General features: G+C 40.7%; 1 protein-coding gene across 1 annotated transcript in view; it reads left to right on the top strand.

The window, feature by feature from the left end:
- The window catches only part of HGD (homogentisate 1,2-dioxygenase), a 43,617-nt gene that overhangs the window by 2,043 nt on the left and 27,682 nt on the right, over positions 1 to 13,892 (top strand). Inside the window, exons 2-4 of the mRNA XM_061400465.1 lie at positions 4,470 to 4,541; positions 5,328 to 5,416; positions 9,205 to 9,310. Of these exons, the coding sequence (XP_061256449.1) occupies positions 4,470 to 4,541; positions 5,328 to 5,416; positions 9,205 to 9,310 (267 nt within the window). The remainder of the gene's footprint in view (positions 1 to 4,469; positions 4,542 to 5,327; positions 5,417 to 9,204; positions 9,311 to 13,892) is intronic.

The following is a 13,892-nucleotide window of genomic DNA, read 5'->3' as shown; positions in this document are numbered from 1 at the left end:
TGGCTTAAAATGACTAAATTTATTTTCTTCTGGAAAATAAATTCTGGAGGTCAGAAGTCTAAAATCCGTTTCCATGGATTAAAGTCAAAGTGTTGGCTGGTTCCTTTTGATGACTCAGGGGAAGAATCCCTTTCCCTGCATTTCCAGCTTCTAGAAATTTCTTGATTCATGGTCCCTTTCTTCACCTTCAAAGTGCATCATTCTGATTTCTGCTTCCATCATCATATCACCTTTTCCTCTTCTGTCGTCAAATCCTCCTCTACCACCCTCTTTTATGAAGATATATGATTACATTTAAGTGAAGTGAAAAGTTGCTCAGTCATGTCCGACTCTTTTCGACCCTATGGACTATACAATCCATGGAATTCTCTAGGCCAGAATACTGGAGTGGGTAGCCTTTCCTTTCTCCAGGGCATCTTCCAAACCCAGGGATCGAACCTAGGCCTCCCGTATTGCAGGCAGATTCTTTACCAGCTGAGCCACAGGAAAGCCCAAGAATACTGGAGAGAGTAGCCTATCCCTTATCCAGCAGGTCTTCCTTACCCAGGAATCAAATCAGGGTCTTCTGCATTGCAGGTGGATTCTTTACCAACTGAGCTATTAGGGAAGCCCTGATTGCATTTAGGGCACACCCAAATAATCCAGGGCATTTCCCCATCTCAAGATTCTTAATCACATTTGCCAAGTCTCTTTTGCTATATAAGGCAACACTCACAAATTCAAGGGATTAAGACATAGATATATTTGGGGAGCCACTCACTCTTCAGCCTAATCCACTTGAAATAATTAAACTCTTCAGTTTAATCCACTTGAAATAATCGGCAAGTTCACCTAGCAATCTATAACCTATGTTCCCAACAAGGTTAACTAAAAATACTGGACCCTTTACAAAGGAGAAAAAGGTAGCTATAGTTCCATCTCTGCCCTGACTTCTCTCACTTTTCCTCATGCCCTGTAAAAGGAGGTGAAGTACACCATCTGCTCATCCCATCAGGGTGTTATCCAGAATCAGAGTCAGGCGAAAGCACCTCATAAAACTACTCTGACAAGTAAATCATATCCTGGGGACCAAGTGAGAATTAGAAATCTGTACACTAGGGAACTGCCAAAGAACTGACGCTACTGAAATTACATGAGTTCAGTCATTTGTTCTTTAGAAAGGATGTGGAAAGGATGTGTATAATTCTCTTGGAAGGAAACAAAATCATATTTTTATGTTGGATAAAATTATTCAGAATCCAGATTGAAGAAAGCATATAAATACACACACTTGACGTCAGATTTAATTATGTATTTATTTGTATAAGATGTATTTGTATAGTCACTGAATCAGCTGGAGTTGAAAGCTTGAATTTTCACAGCTGATAGGAGCAGAGTTCAGATTCTGTCCTTGATCTCAAAGCCTTGGGGAAGCAGCTACAGAACACTGCTTCCTCCATTCTGATACATTCAGCAGTGAGGCACAAGATATTTAAAGCTCTAACAAACTCATCTGTAATTTTTCTCTCAGGAGATTAGGTAAACCAACTGGTCTGAGAATGACTCAGCAGTTTCCACCCTCCTCTTCAGCCAATGCACCGCAGCTAAGAGTGGGAAACCAATTCAGAACTCACACCTCTCTCCAAGCTGGGTGGCTCCCTTCCAAACCACCAGCTGTTCTTTCTACTTTCTTTTCTATTTTTTAAAGGAATCTGAAGCAAATGCTTTAAAACTACACATAGTAAGTCTCTCTTCCTCTGTTTCCAATGTACAAATAACCCTGGACTCTGCTCTGAGGCCAGCAGTTGCAAAGAATGCAGCAAGTTAATGAGTAAACCTACGCACTCCTGCCAGAGACCTCGGCTGTTGCACTCAGACCTGCCTGCCTCCCTTTGCAGAAACAGCGCAGCAGTGGAGCACAGTGAAGGCACTGTGGCACCCTGTGGCTTCAGTCAAGACCGGTCTAAAATTCCATTCCACAGACCTGAAGATAATCTGGGGTCATTACCATTTCTCAGCAGCTCAGATTCAATCCTCTTGATGGTGAGCACGAGGTTCATTTAGAGGGAAGAAAATTGTATTCAGTGGAGAGTCATAATGTTGGATGGTCTCTGCCATTTCCCCAAAGAAATCATTCCAAACCACATGCCACTGCTGTTAACCAATCTGTGTGTAATATAACTCGCTGTTTTTAGTGCTGATAGATTTTCAAATATAAAAAAATACTGTGTCTGGAGGCAAAAAGGAATAATTTCAGTTCCATTGCTTTCTAGGTTCTAACATTTCACATTTGCTATTCCTTCCAAGTACGGGCAGCTGTTGCCCTGCTCAGTGCTCACACTTGCAGGTGAATTCCATCAAGCTCCTTCTGCATGCTGCTGAGAACTCTGGAGGGCTTATCCTCCACCCACTTACATCCTTCTTATATATCTTAGAGACTGTGCTCAGATGGTGGTATTTCACTCACTGAGTGAGGCTGCACTTTCATTTTCATGAGCTAAAACTAAGTACATTTAAGAAAAAACTATGTGAAGAACACAGCCATTTTTGATGTTTAAGTTAGAGAAAAGGGTTTGGGGGGTTGGTCCTAACCCTACTTGGGCTTCCCAGGTGGCCCTACTGGTAAAGAACCTGCCTGCAAATGCAGGATACGCAAGAGATTTGGGTTCAATCCCTGGGTCGGGAAGATCCCCTGGAGGACGGCATGGCTACGCATTCCAGTATCCTTGCCTGGAGAATTCCATGAACAGGGAAGCCTGGCAGGCTGCCGTCCATGGGGTCACAAAGAGTTGGACTCGACTGAAGCAACTTAGCACACGCATGCGCACACACACACACACACACACACACACAGCCCTACTTAGAGCAGGATACATACTCTTGCGTTGGCATAGGCTTCAAAGGAAAACTAAAACAATAGGTATCTATTGAGTACCTTCTATAAACAAGGCACAAAGCATATATAGAGGTAAACAAGATGCCATAGTTCCAGCCTTTATGGAGCTTATAAACTAGCAGAAAAACCAGAGAGTGAACAAGAACTCACAGGTGTGTTAAGTGTTGTCAGAATCAGTTTCAGGGGACCTACACACTTTGTTGAGAAACTCTCTTTTCCTCTCTCTGAACATAAAGTAAACAGATGGCAGTCAGAATGCACTCCTTTGTGCCACTGAGGACAGATTCTGGTCTGACCCTTCTCCTGAAGGCCACCCATATCTTCCTATTTTGTTTTCTTGTGTCCACATAGATGCAAACATATATACAAGTGCTCCATATGTGAGCCAGATGATATAGGCTTTTGCCTGCAGCCAGGTTGATTGGACAGCTTTTTCTCAAGGGTTTTGCTGTCAGATTGGATCCACACATCTCCTTGTAGCTGCTTGTTTCAGTGTATGGAGGGGGAGTGGAGCACCAACCTCAGGGAGGTTTCTATCTAGGCAAGCAAGATCTTACTAACCTGGAGTTGAGCCTGAGCCATCTCCCTCTCAGGAACTCCCCGATGGACCCAGAATTAAAGAACCTGTTCTTCAGTTCAGTTCAGTTCAGTTTAGTCACTCAGTCGTGTCCGGCTCTTTGCAACCCCATGAATCGCAGCACGCCAGTCCTCCCTGTCCCTCACCAACTCCCAGAGTTCACCCAGACTCATGTCCATCGAGTCAGTGATGCCATCCAGCCATCTCATCCTCCGTCGTCCCCTTCTCCTCCCACCCCCAATCCCTCCCAGCATCAGAGTCTTTTCCAATGAGTCAACTCTTTGCATGAGGTGGCCAAAGTACTGGACTTTCAGCTTTAGCATCATTCCTTCCAAAGAAATCCCAGGGCTGATCTCCTTCAGAATGGACTGGTTGGATCTCCTTGCAGTCCAAGGGACTCTCAAGAGTCTTCTCCAACACCACAGTTCAAAAGCATCAATTCTTTGGCATTCAGCCTTCTTCACAGTCCAACTCTCACATCCATACATGACCACAGGAAAAACCATAGCCTTGACTAGACGAACCTTTGTTGGCAAAGTAATGTCTCTGCTTTTGAATATGCTATCTAGGTTGGTCATAACTTTCCTTCCAAGGAGTAAGCGTCTTTTAATTTCATGGCTGCAGTCACCATCTGCAGTGATTTTGGAGCCCCCAAAAATAAAGTCTGACACTGTTTCCACTGTTTCCCCATCTATTTCCCATGAAGTGATGGGACTGGATGCCATGATCTGGGACAATTAAGAACAAGCCCATAAATCAATTAAGTAAGTATAGCTAGGGGTGGTGAGTCTATGCAATATCCAGCACTCTTCTCCCAATCAATTGTGGGTCTTTGAAATTCACGCAGGGAAATTATCTGTCCTAAATGGGTCACATGCCAAGACATAGTAAAGATATGATGTATAGAACATGATAAACACATGTCCATATAGAAATTTCTTACCTTCGTAGACTGTCAAATAGCAGAATACTCTTTAAGTCCCATTAATGGTGGCCTTTGTGTCTTGTCACATGCAGTACATTTCTGGATTCGGGAATGAGTGTGCCTCAGAGGACCCTCGTTGCCCAGGTGCCCTGCCAGAAGGACAGGTATGAGTAAATAAAATATTAATTAGAGAACTCTGAATTAAAGGAAAGTATGACCAGCCTTCAGGTCAAGTGCCTCTTCCCACCATGGCTATTGTATTAGCCTGTGAACTGTCTAAAAGTGTTACAGATTGTTAAGACAATTGGGATACTGAACAGCAATAATGCAAAAGTTAAAGTTGGATAATGGTTACCTATGGCAAAACACTTACCCCCAAGATAAGTAAGACTAACTGTAGGGCTTTCAGGAGGATCCCCCAGGTTCAGGCTTAGGGGACTTTCTTATACTTCTTTGAACCACATAAGATATGACAATGAGGAGAAAATAATCAGCCCTTGTTTTAAAATGTGTGCACAAAGATGTTCACACTAGTATTGGTTACAATAAAAACTATGGCAAACAAAAATTTTTCAAAAAAATTTGACTATTTCATGGCATAAAAAATGCTCATGATATACTGTTTCCTCTTTTTTAATATGCTAATTATTAATAAGACTACACATATCATAGGATCCCCATTTTGGAGGGTAAGAATAGAAAGAAATATACTCATATGTCAGCATTGGGATATTCCTGAAGGGTGAGATAGGTTATAATTTATAAATTTTATACAATAACTTACCTAAAACTTTATTACAAGAAAGATATATAGGTTGAAGATGGTCATGTGCAGTAAGTGACCCAGAGCATCCCCATCCAAGCCAGAATTCCCCCCACTGAGTTGTTTCATGGGAAGGTGGGATACCTTTCTGATCGAGTGATGTCATTTATTGCCTCCTTTGTTTTAGAATAATCCTCAAGTTTGCCCCTACAATCTGTATGCTGAGCAGCTCTCAGGATCAGCTTTCACTTGTCCACGGAGCACCAATAAAAGAAGGTATGGGAACTATAACTAGTATTTAATTCTGCCTCCTATACCTAGGCCACAACCTCCCAGGGCTGCCCAAAATCCTGCTTCTTATAGGCTGTGCCTTGGATCATTGTCAGGGAAAGATGCATCTCATCTTCAGCTAGAATCAAGTGACTGTTGGAAGAAGTAGAGAGAACAGCTGCATAGAGCCTAGAAAACAGATATGTCTAGTTACATTTGCAAACTGTTGCTTGTACTCAGAAAAAAAATGTTCCTGATAGTCTGGCCTTCCCCTAGGAATTGTCCAATTTTGTTTTACTTTTTTTTTTTTAATACTGATTAACTCAAAGTTACAGAAGATTCAGTGCAATATCTTCCTCAGCTGACTAGAAGTATTATGTTCTTTGGATGAAAATATTGGATAATCCAAGCATGGGTTAGATGAAAGGTCATGTATTATGGCCCCTTGTGGTCTGAATTAATAAGGTTTTTTCTCCTTGGAATTTGCCTTTGCTGGAAACCAGCACATTCATTAGCACAATGTGTCATGTTCCCATGTCCTACAAGCCAGGTCAGTGAACACACTCCCTTGGTTAACTCCTATGGTGCAGATAAGATGCAGTAGATGTTGTGATTTGGGGAGGCAGTTAAGTGTTGTGACTTAAACAAGCAGCATCCAATTGCAAGAATTTCAGACCAGATGAAGGTATCCACAAAGAGGGCTGCTACTTACATTGGAGGTTGGGGGTGGAGGGTAGGCAGTCTTGTACTACTTAGTGGAAGATGATTGGGTTTATCTCCAGATAGTCTTCCTGAGAAGTAAATGAGACAGTGAGTACAAGAGCATCATGGACCACACAAATGATAGATTGTTCCCCTTACCGGTTCATCATGCCCACACTGCAGTCAGGCCTCCTGAGTTTAAATCCTGGCTCCTTCTCTTTCCAGCTGTGTGACCTCGGGCATGTCATCTACCCTCTTAGAGCCTTCTGGTTTTTCATTTGTAGAAAACATAATAATAGTATTTATTTCATAGTCTTGAAGAGGATTAAAGGAAAGAATGTATGCAAAGTCCTTAGCACATTGCCAGGTACCTGGTGAGTGCTCAATTAACATTAATTACCATAATCATCACTATTGCCACAATAGTAGAGTGTCTGCCTTTAATACATGGTATCCCTAAACGCCTGTCAGAAAATTGAGTGGCAGGTGCTGTTATCACATCAATATCAATATTGCTTCTCTCTCACTAGATCTGCACATGAAGAAGGGAAGAGATAGTTTCCCATACTTGTCAAATCAGGATTAATTCTATCACTATTTAATCATCTCTCTCTCTCTGCAAGCCCAGATAGCCAAGGTAAGGTAAGCACACAGACAATTCTTGTCCATTCTAATTTATGACAGCCTGGCCTCCGTGGCTATGTTCTTGACTTTATGACCCATTCACTAACGGGACACCTGGACTCCGAATTCTACTGCCTGCCCCCATTATTCAGCAATCTCTTCAGCCAGCGGGAGTAGAGCTCTATTCCAGGAGGCTGAAAAGGAGCTGTCGGCATTTCATTAAGATGCTGGCACCATTCCCTGAATCAGAATTAAATCTCTGTCCAGGGCAATGTAGTGCTGCCTGGGGAGTTTTACAAACTCGGCTGAAAAACAAAGGACACTAGGCATGGTTCACCCATCTGTCTAGAACTCTTCAAAGGTATCCACAAGTTTTCTGAAAATGCTCAAAGTCCCCAAGGGGAAGATGGAGCCAACCTCATCCATAAGTGAGAAAGCCTGGTATTCCTACATTTAGTCAACCACAGAGTTCAGGACCCCTCACCCCCACCCAAAAACTGTCAGAGAGTATATCTATCAGGGGTTGGTTTTTGTGATTAGTTAGCTGATCCTTTCGGTCCTGAGAAGGTCAAAGCCAGGACAGAGAATGTGGAAAATCTGGACCGTCATAACAATGTAGATGATAGGGGTAGACAGATAAACAACTCAACACACGTCTAATAAGTGAGCACCTACTCTACCAGGCATTCTTGGTACATAAACTCAATCCTGACAACAATCCTAGGAGATAAGGATGAGGAACATAGACTCAAAAAACTTGCCCAGGATCTCACAGTTGGTTCTAAGACACACATACGTGTTCTCAATTTTGTATACTACTAGATGCTAGCGAGGCATAGTTATTAATAATTTATGGTCTGAAGTCCAGTGTCTGAGATCACTTCACCTAGAGTTCGAGGAAACAGAAGAAAACTGAACAAATCTAGCTTGATCTCCTGAATGACTCAGTTTCAGGCCAGGCCAACTCCACTTCCTGAAGTAGACTGTCCTGGGGCTTAAAGGGCCAGAACCTGTTCAAGCAGGTCTAATCTTCCATTGCCCCAGGTGGTGTTCCTCTTCCTGCTGTACTCTGTCAGGGTAACAGCCTCTGAGAGGACTTGGGTCCCTCTTAGTGAGTTTCAGTGTCCCTCTCGACTTCTGGATCGTTCTCCTCCTGGTGTCCTTCAGGGCTCCTTCATTAAGATCACCTCTTACTGAAACAAGGCTATGTATGTGTGTTGGTCGCTCAGTCGTATCCGACTCTTTGCGACCCCATGGTCACAGTCTCCTCTGTCTGCTCACAATCTGCTTGCCAGTCTCCTCTGTCCATAGAATGAATTCTCCAGGCAAGAATACTGGAGTGAGTTGCCATTCCCTTCTCTAGGAGATCTTCCCATCCCAGGGATCAAACCCAGTCTCCCAAATTATAGATGGATTCCTTACTCTCTGAGTCACCAGAGAAGCTTCTACAAAGTTTCAAGAGCTTTGTAACTTGAAACAAAGTTACAAATGTGCTATAGGAAAATATGGATAGTTTTATAATTTTAGAGTATAGTTGTGTTAATTTCCTAAATCTCTTACAAATTAGCATAAAAAAGACAACCAATAGAAAAATAGTAAAGAACTTGGGCAAGTAATTCACAGAAAAATTACAAGGCGCCCATAAACATATAGATTCTCAACCTTACTCATAAATAAAGGTAATTCAAAATAAAAATTAGATAGCATTTTTCACCTAAGGTCAAAATTATTCATAATACTGCATATTTGTAAAGATGTGGGTAATCAGCCACTTTCATACATTATTGTTGTGAGACTAAAATGGTACAGCAATTTGGCAATTTTGCTTATGCATTGGAAACATCTGAAAGAATATACAAGAAAATTGTTAAACAGTTCTAATTAGCCTCTGAGAACTGGCGCTGGAGAAATTAGAGGAGAAAGTCTTTTACCTTTTGGGACTTTTTAAATTGCTTGAATTATTTTTAGCACTGGCATGAATTAGTTTTACAATTTTAAGTAAGAAAATTGATTAATATTTCAAAAATCACAAAGAAACCACCTGTATTGTCTCAAACTGTGTGGGCTTCATTTTCCTCACTTACTAGAGCCAGAACAAAGATTAGGATCCAATGACATATATAAGCTAATGTTTTCCTGTGGGTCTGCCTGCACAGATATCCCTCAAGGTACTTTCCCTTCCTTTATAGCTGTCATTGGGAAAGACCATTCTTTCTTTGCCAGCATGGAAATAACCGAGGGCTAGAGCCTCCAACTCTCCATTTGATGGGTAGGGTTGAAAGGTGAGAAGAGGCAGGGCTATGGGCAACAGAGGCTATTAAGAAGTGATGCTGTGTCATTGCATCTCACATTAAAGCCCACAGATCGTTGTGGACTTGAGTGTCTTCCTGATGGTACTTCCTGAGACAGTCTGGGCATCACCCATAACTTCACCCTAAGTTTTGTGTGTCCTTGTTTCCTCCCCACAGCTGGCTGTATAGGATTCTACCTTCAGTTTCTCACAAGCCTTTTGAGTTCATTGACCAAGGCCACATCACTCACAACTGGGACGAAGTTGATCCTGATCCTAACCAGGTAACCTAGTCCTATGAGTTGGAGAGCAGCATGTATCCAAAGCCTTAAATATAAACATTTAAGCCTAACCTGGGTCTTTGAGAAATTAGATAGATTTTTAAAATAAGTGCTACAGTGTATCTGTTCCTTTGCCCAAACTTGGGTAGGAATTTTGGAAGTGATTGGCTGTGCCTGTGCACATGTGTGGGTATAAGCTTTCATTTTTCTAGCTGCAGGAGTGCCCAGTGAATGAATGGAAATTATATAGGTTGGTGAAAATACATCTACACATCTGTAGACTGGTTGATTTTCACCTAAACTGTCACCTGCAAACCTCAGTTCCTTGCCTGAAAGTTTCCTTCTTTTGGTCTAGTGACAAATGGGCTTTCCCTCTGCATATTGTTTATGTACTGTGCTTTCAGTAACGAGAGACACCCAGGGCTATAATAGACTGAGCTCTTTTTTTTACCTTCTGAGCACCCGAGTGTATTCTCTTTGCCCCTGAGTTGAGGTACATGTCACCAATAACAAAAGGATAAGGCAGAAAGGAAAACAGACCTAGGTTTGCCTCCCTGGCCTTCTACTTAACCCGCTGTCTTTGAGCGGTCAAGTCACTGTTCATTCTCTGAGAATCTGCCTGATTCCTCAACGGATTATATCTCAAATTCTCCAATTTCTCCTTTAGAGTTACAATGCTCATACTCATTTGTTTTAGATTAATAAATAGACCCAATGGCTTAATAATAGGACCCCATTATATTAGAAAAAAACAAAAACAAAGGGTGGATACCTATACTTCTAAAGGATTCATGGTCAGGACAGAAATTAAGCATTTATTGGATATTTGTTTTGGAAAGTTGAGAAGGTAATTGAACCACAGTAAGTTTTCTAATTCTTTTCTTATTCAGCAAAGAGAATCCTCAATTAAGTTTCTGATAGTTCTCTCAAGTGGAGCCAAATCTCATATTATACAAAGGAACAAGGTGGCTGCTAAATCAGCAAGTTAAACAAGTTCAAACCAAATCATCTCTGAAAAATCCCTTAACTCCCCATAAAGTATAAGATACGTGGTTTTGTGTGTGCTACTCTGTATGGTAATTCTTATGTACATTAAATTTGAGAACCATTGAGCTAAATTTGAAAACCATTGAGCATTAATTAAAAGAAGGATTGCAGGCAAAATCTGTAGGCAGATATTTGGGAATTAAATCATGGGACCCTTAAGATAACTATCAGCCTGGTATATGGGGTGAAGAAGGGAGTTCCACTGTGCCTGCTGCTAATATCATTCACACAGTTATCTAAGACTTGATAATCTTAGATGTGGTTGTGTGGGCAACAGTGGAGCCATGCTTATGTCATTTTTTGGGGGTGGAGAGTGAAGTTTTAAACCTAATCTTTAAGGAAAATGTGAGTGTGATGTGTAATATGCTCAGTAATATCCTTTTATTTTATCGTATTTTTATCTCTATGACTACTATGATACATTTTATTTGACATGAGTGCAACCCTTCATAATGATTATTTGGAGGTACAAGTGGCTTTTCTATGGAAGCTAACCTCATTCTGATAGAATTTTTCTGATTTTGTCTTATTTTAAGAGTAATATGTATTTATAAAAACTTAAATGATATAGAAATTAGCAAAGTAGAAAATGGAAGTCTCCCACCATAGGTGAGAGTCAAGTACATCAGTTGTGCATGTTAATTCATTATTTCATAAGTAGTTGGCACACACACATTCTGAGAGAGAAGTTTGAGGAAACTGCAGTTTTAAAAATTTAATTGAAGTACAGTTGATTTATAATGTCTTAGTTTCTATTGTACAGCAAAGTGATTTATTTATAGATATAGAATCTTTTTCATATTCTTTTCCATTATGTTTCTTATAGGATATTGAGTATAGTCCCTGTACTATACAGTGGAGCCTTGCTGTTTATCTAGTTTATATGCAGTGGTGTGTATCTGCTAATGAGGAAGCTGCATTTAAAAGCCTGAGTTAATCCAGGGGCATCCAAATAGATGCACTGAAAGTTTCTGCTTGTTTCTAGTAGATCCTCAGTACACACTTGTTTGTTCTTCCCCTTCCCCATTTCCTTGCTTTGCATTTCTCCTCGAACTTGTTACCTTCCTCCTGTTCTGAATTCCTTCAAACACTTTCTCCATAGTGCATTTCTCCAAATACATTTCTTCTCCAATATTTCTCCTGCTCATTTTTGACTCTGTGCTCACACAAATGGGGACAGATGTGCCCCAGAACTCAATCGTACTTCAGGTTGGACACCAGTTCCATCAACGTGGTGGTTTATCCTCCTCCGACTCTGTAATCCTACACCCTGATACACACCCTGGCTGTTCTTGAAAAATTCATCCTTTTGTCTTTTTGTTTACACCTTCTTGACAAGTTAATATCTCTTTCCAATTTTATGCTTCATTAATTAACCACACCAATCTGCATTCATCACTCCTCCTACCCCCCACAACCTCTTCCAAATATGTACTCCAGACTCTCATGGAGAAAGTCTGAGAAAATTATTTTTAGGTATCCATCTGACAGTCTTCTCAGCTGAAACCTGTACAATAGGTATGTCTTCACCTGTCACAGACCCAATCCAATGCTTCATCAGCTTCACCAACTCCCTGTGTTAGTCATCTCTGAGTATTTGAAGACATGACAGTTACTTAATGTTTCCTCCAAGGGAGCATTTTGGGATAAGCTATCATCACCGTCATCTGTGATTTCCTCCCAGGAAGATTGGAAATGATGTCCTCCAAGCCTTCATTTTCTTTTAGTGTATATTTAATTAATCACCTAAGAATTAATGCAAACTTTGATTATATTTAGATTCAACTGTGGACATAAGTCCAAACTATTAATATCTCACATAAGAAATATACCTAATTTTGTGCATCATGCACATTCCTCTAACTTCTGGAATCCCAGAATTTAACAAACAAATATACATCCAATTTAACTGTGAGTTTACAGATTTCAATTAGCATTCCTGAATCAGCATTCCTCTTTACCAGTCAGAGTCCTTTAAAGTTTATCTTTGTTACTATAGCCCTAACCCTACTGTGTTGACTGTTGGAAAATCAGACTATTGACCCAGTTAAGCCTCAGCTGAGGAAATTACCTGTTAGATCTCAACCAGTATTATTTGGACCAAGTGAGAAATACTTCGAAGCTAGTAAAAGATCACATCATAAAACTCCCTCTGCCTCCAGGACACACAAATTATCCTAACTGTTTCAAAACAGTACATCCTTACAGAGTGTTTGATGTCTAAGTTGTCATTCTTTAGGTTTCACTATTCTAAAAACCCCCTCCCACCAAAAATGTCTTGGATTTCCTGCCTCTTCAAGCTTTTGCCCATCATTCCTATTCATAGTGACTCCTTGAGAAAGTAATCTAAGCCCACTTTATCCCCTTGATTCACTCCTAACCCTTTGCGATACAACCTGCCCAGATCACTCTATTGAAAGTACTTTCTTTAAACAACAATAATCGCCCCTTACTATTATGTCATGTTCTATTCAAAACTTACATAAAAGTGTCAGTGCCTAATAATCGTACTAATGCAGAGTTAACTACTTCTAATGTGTTGGTTTCTTTCTTTCCAGTCTTCTTATTTGCACATGTATGTAAATAAATAGGATCTGGGGTCTCATGCAGCCAGAGAGCAAAAGTAATAAAAAATAATCCTAATCTTCATTTGCTTCTCCTGAAAACACTAAAGAGCATCCAGTATATGACCCACAGCAACACTTTTTAAAATCCTCTTTCCCCAATTTTCCCTGGACTCCAACCCTCTCACACCACTTCCCCGAGCTCTTATCTTTCCCAAGCAACTCAGGCCTGGATCACAAGTACCTTGTGGCTTGCCTCTGCCTCCCCCTACCTTGTGCCACTAAAAAATGTCAGAGAGTAGGTCCTCATCCACTTTTCACAGCACATGCACACACACGCACGCACAAAACATTGATTTACATGGTAAGACTGAAGTTCAAGGATTGAGGGAGTGGGAATGAGCAAAGCAGAATTTTCTGTAGGGAGCAGATAAGGGATGGAAAAGAGGCTATAAATACTCTTAAATTAATGATGTTTTTAAAAAAGTATATGATGTTGTCTTTCTCTGTCTAACTTAGTAGAGATTATTATACTAATTAAATGTGTAATCTAAACTGTAATACAAATGAACTTATTTACAAAACAGAAACAGGGAATTCTCTGGTGGTCCAGTGGTTAGGACTCCATGCTTTCACTGCCAAGGTTCAGGTTTGATCCCTGGTCGAGGAACTAAGATCCCGGAAAACATGATCACGGCCAAAAAACAGACTCACAGACTTAGCAAACAAGCAGGATGGGGAATAAGTTAGGAATTTGAGATTAACAGATACAAATTACTATATATAAAATACATAAATAATAAGGTCATACTGTAGAGCACAGAAGGGCTTCCCTGGTGGCTCAGTGGTAAAGAATCTGCCTGCAATGCAAGGGACATAGGTTCAATTTCTGGGTTGGGAAGATCTTCTGGAGGAGAGTATGGCAACCCACTCCAGTATTCTTGCCTGGAGAATCCCATGGACCAAGGAGCCTG

This window comes from Bos javanicus, chromosome 1 (genome assembly GCF_032452875.1).
Source record: "Bos javanicus breed banteng chromosome 1, ARS-OSU_banteng_1.0, whole genome shotgun sequence".
Taxonomy (NCBI): Eukaryota; Metazoa; Chordata; class Mammalia; order Artiodactyla; family Bovidae; genus Bos; species Bos javanicus.
The sequence above is the reverse complement of the archived record's forward strand: the minus strand, read 5'-3'. Positions and strand labels throughout refer to the sequence as shown.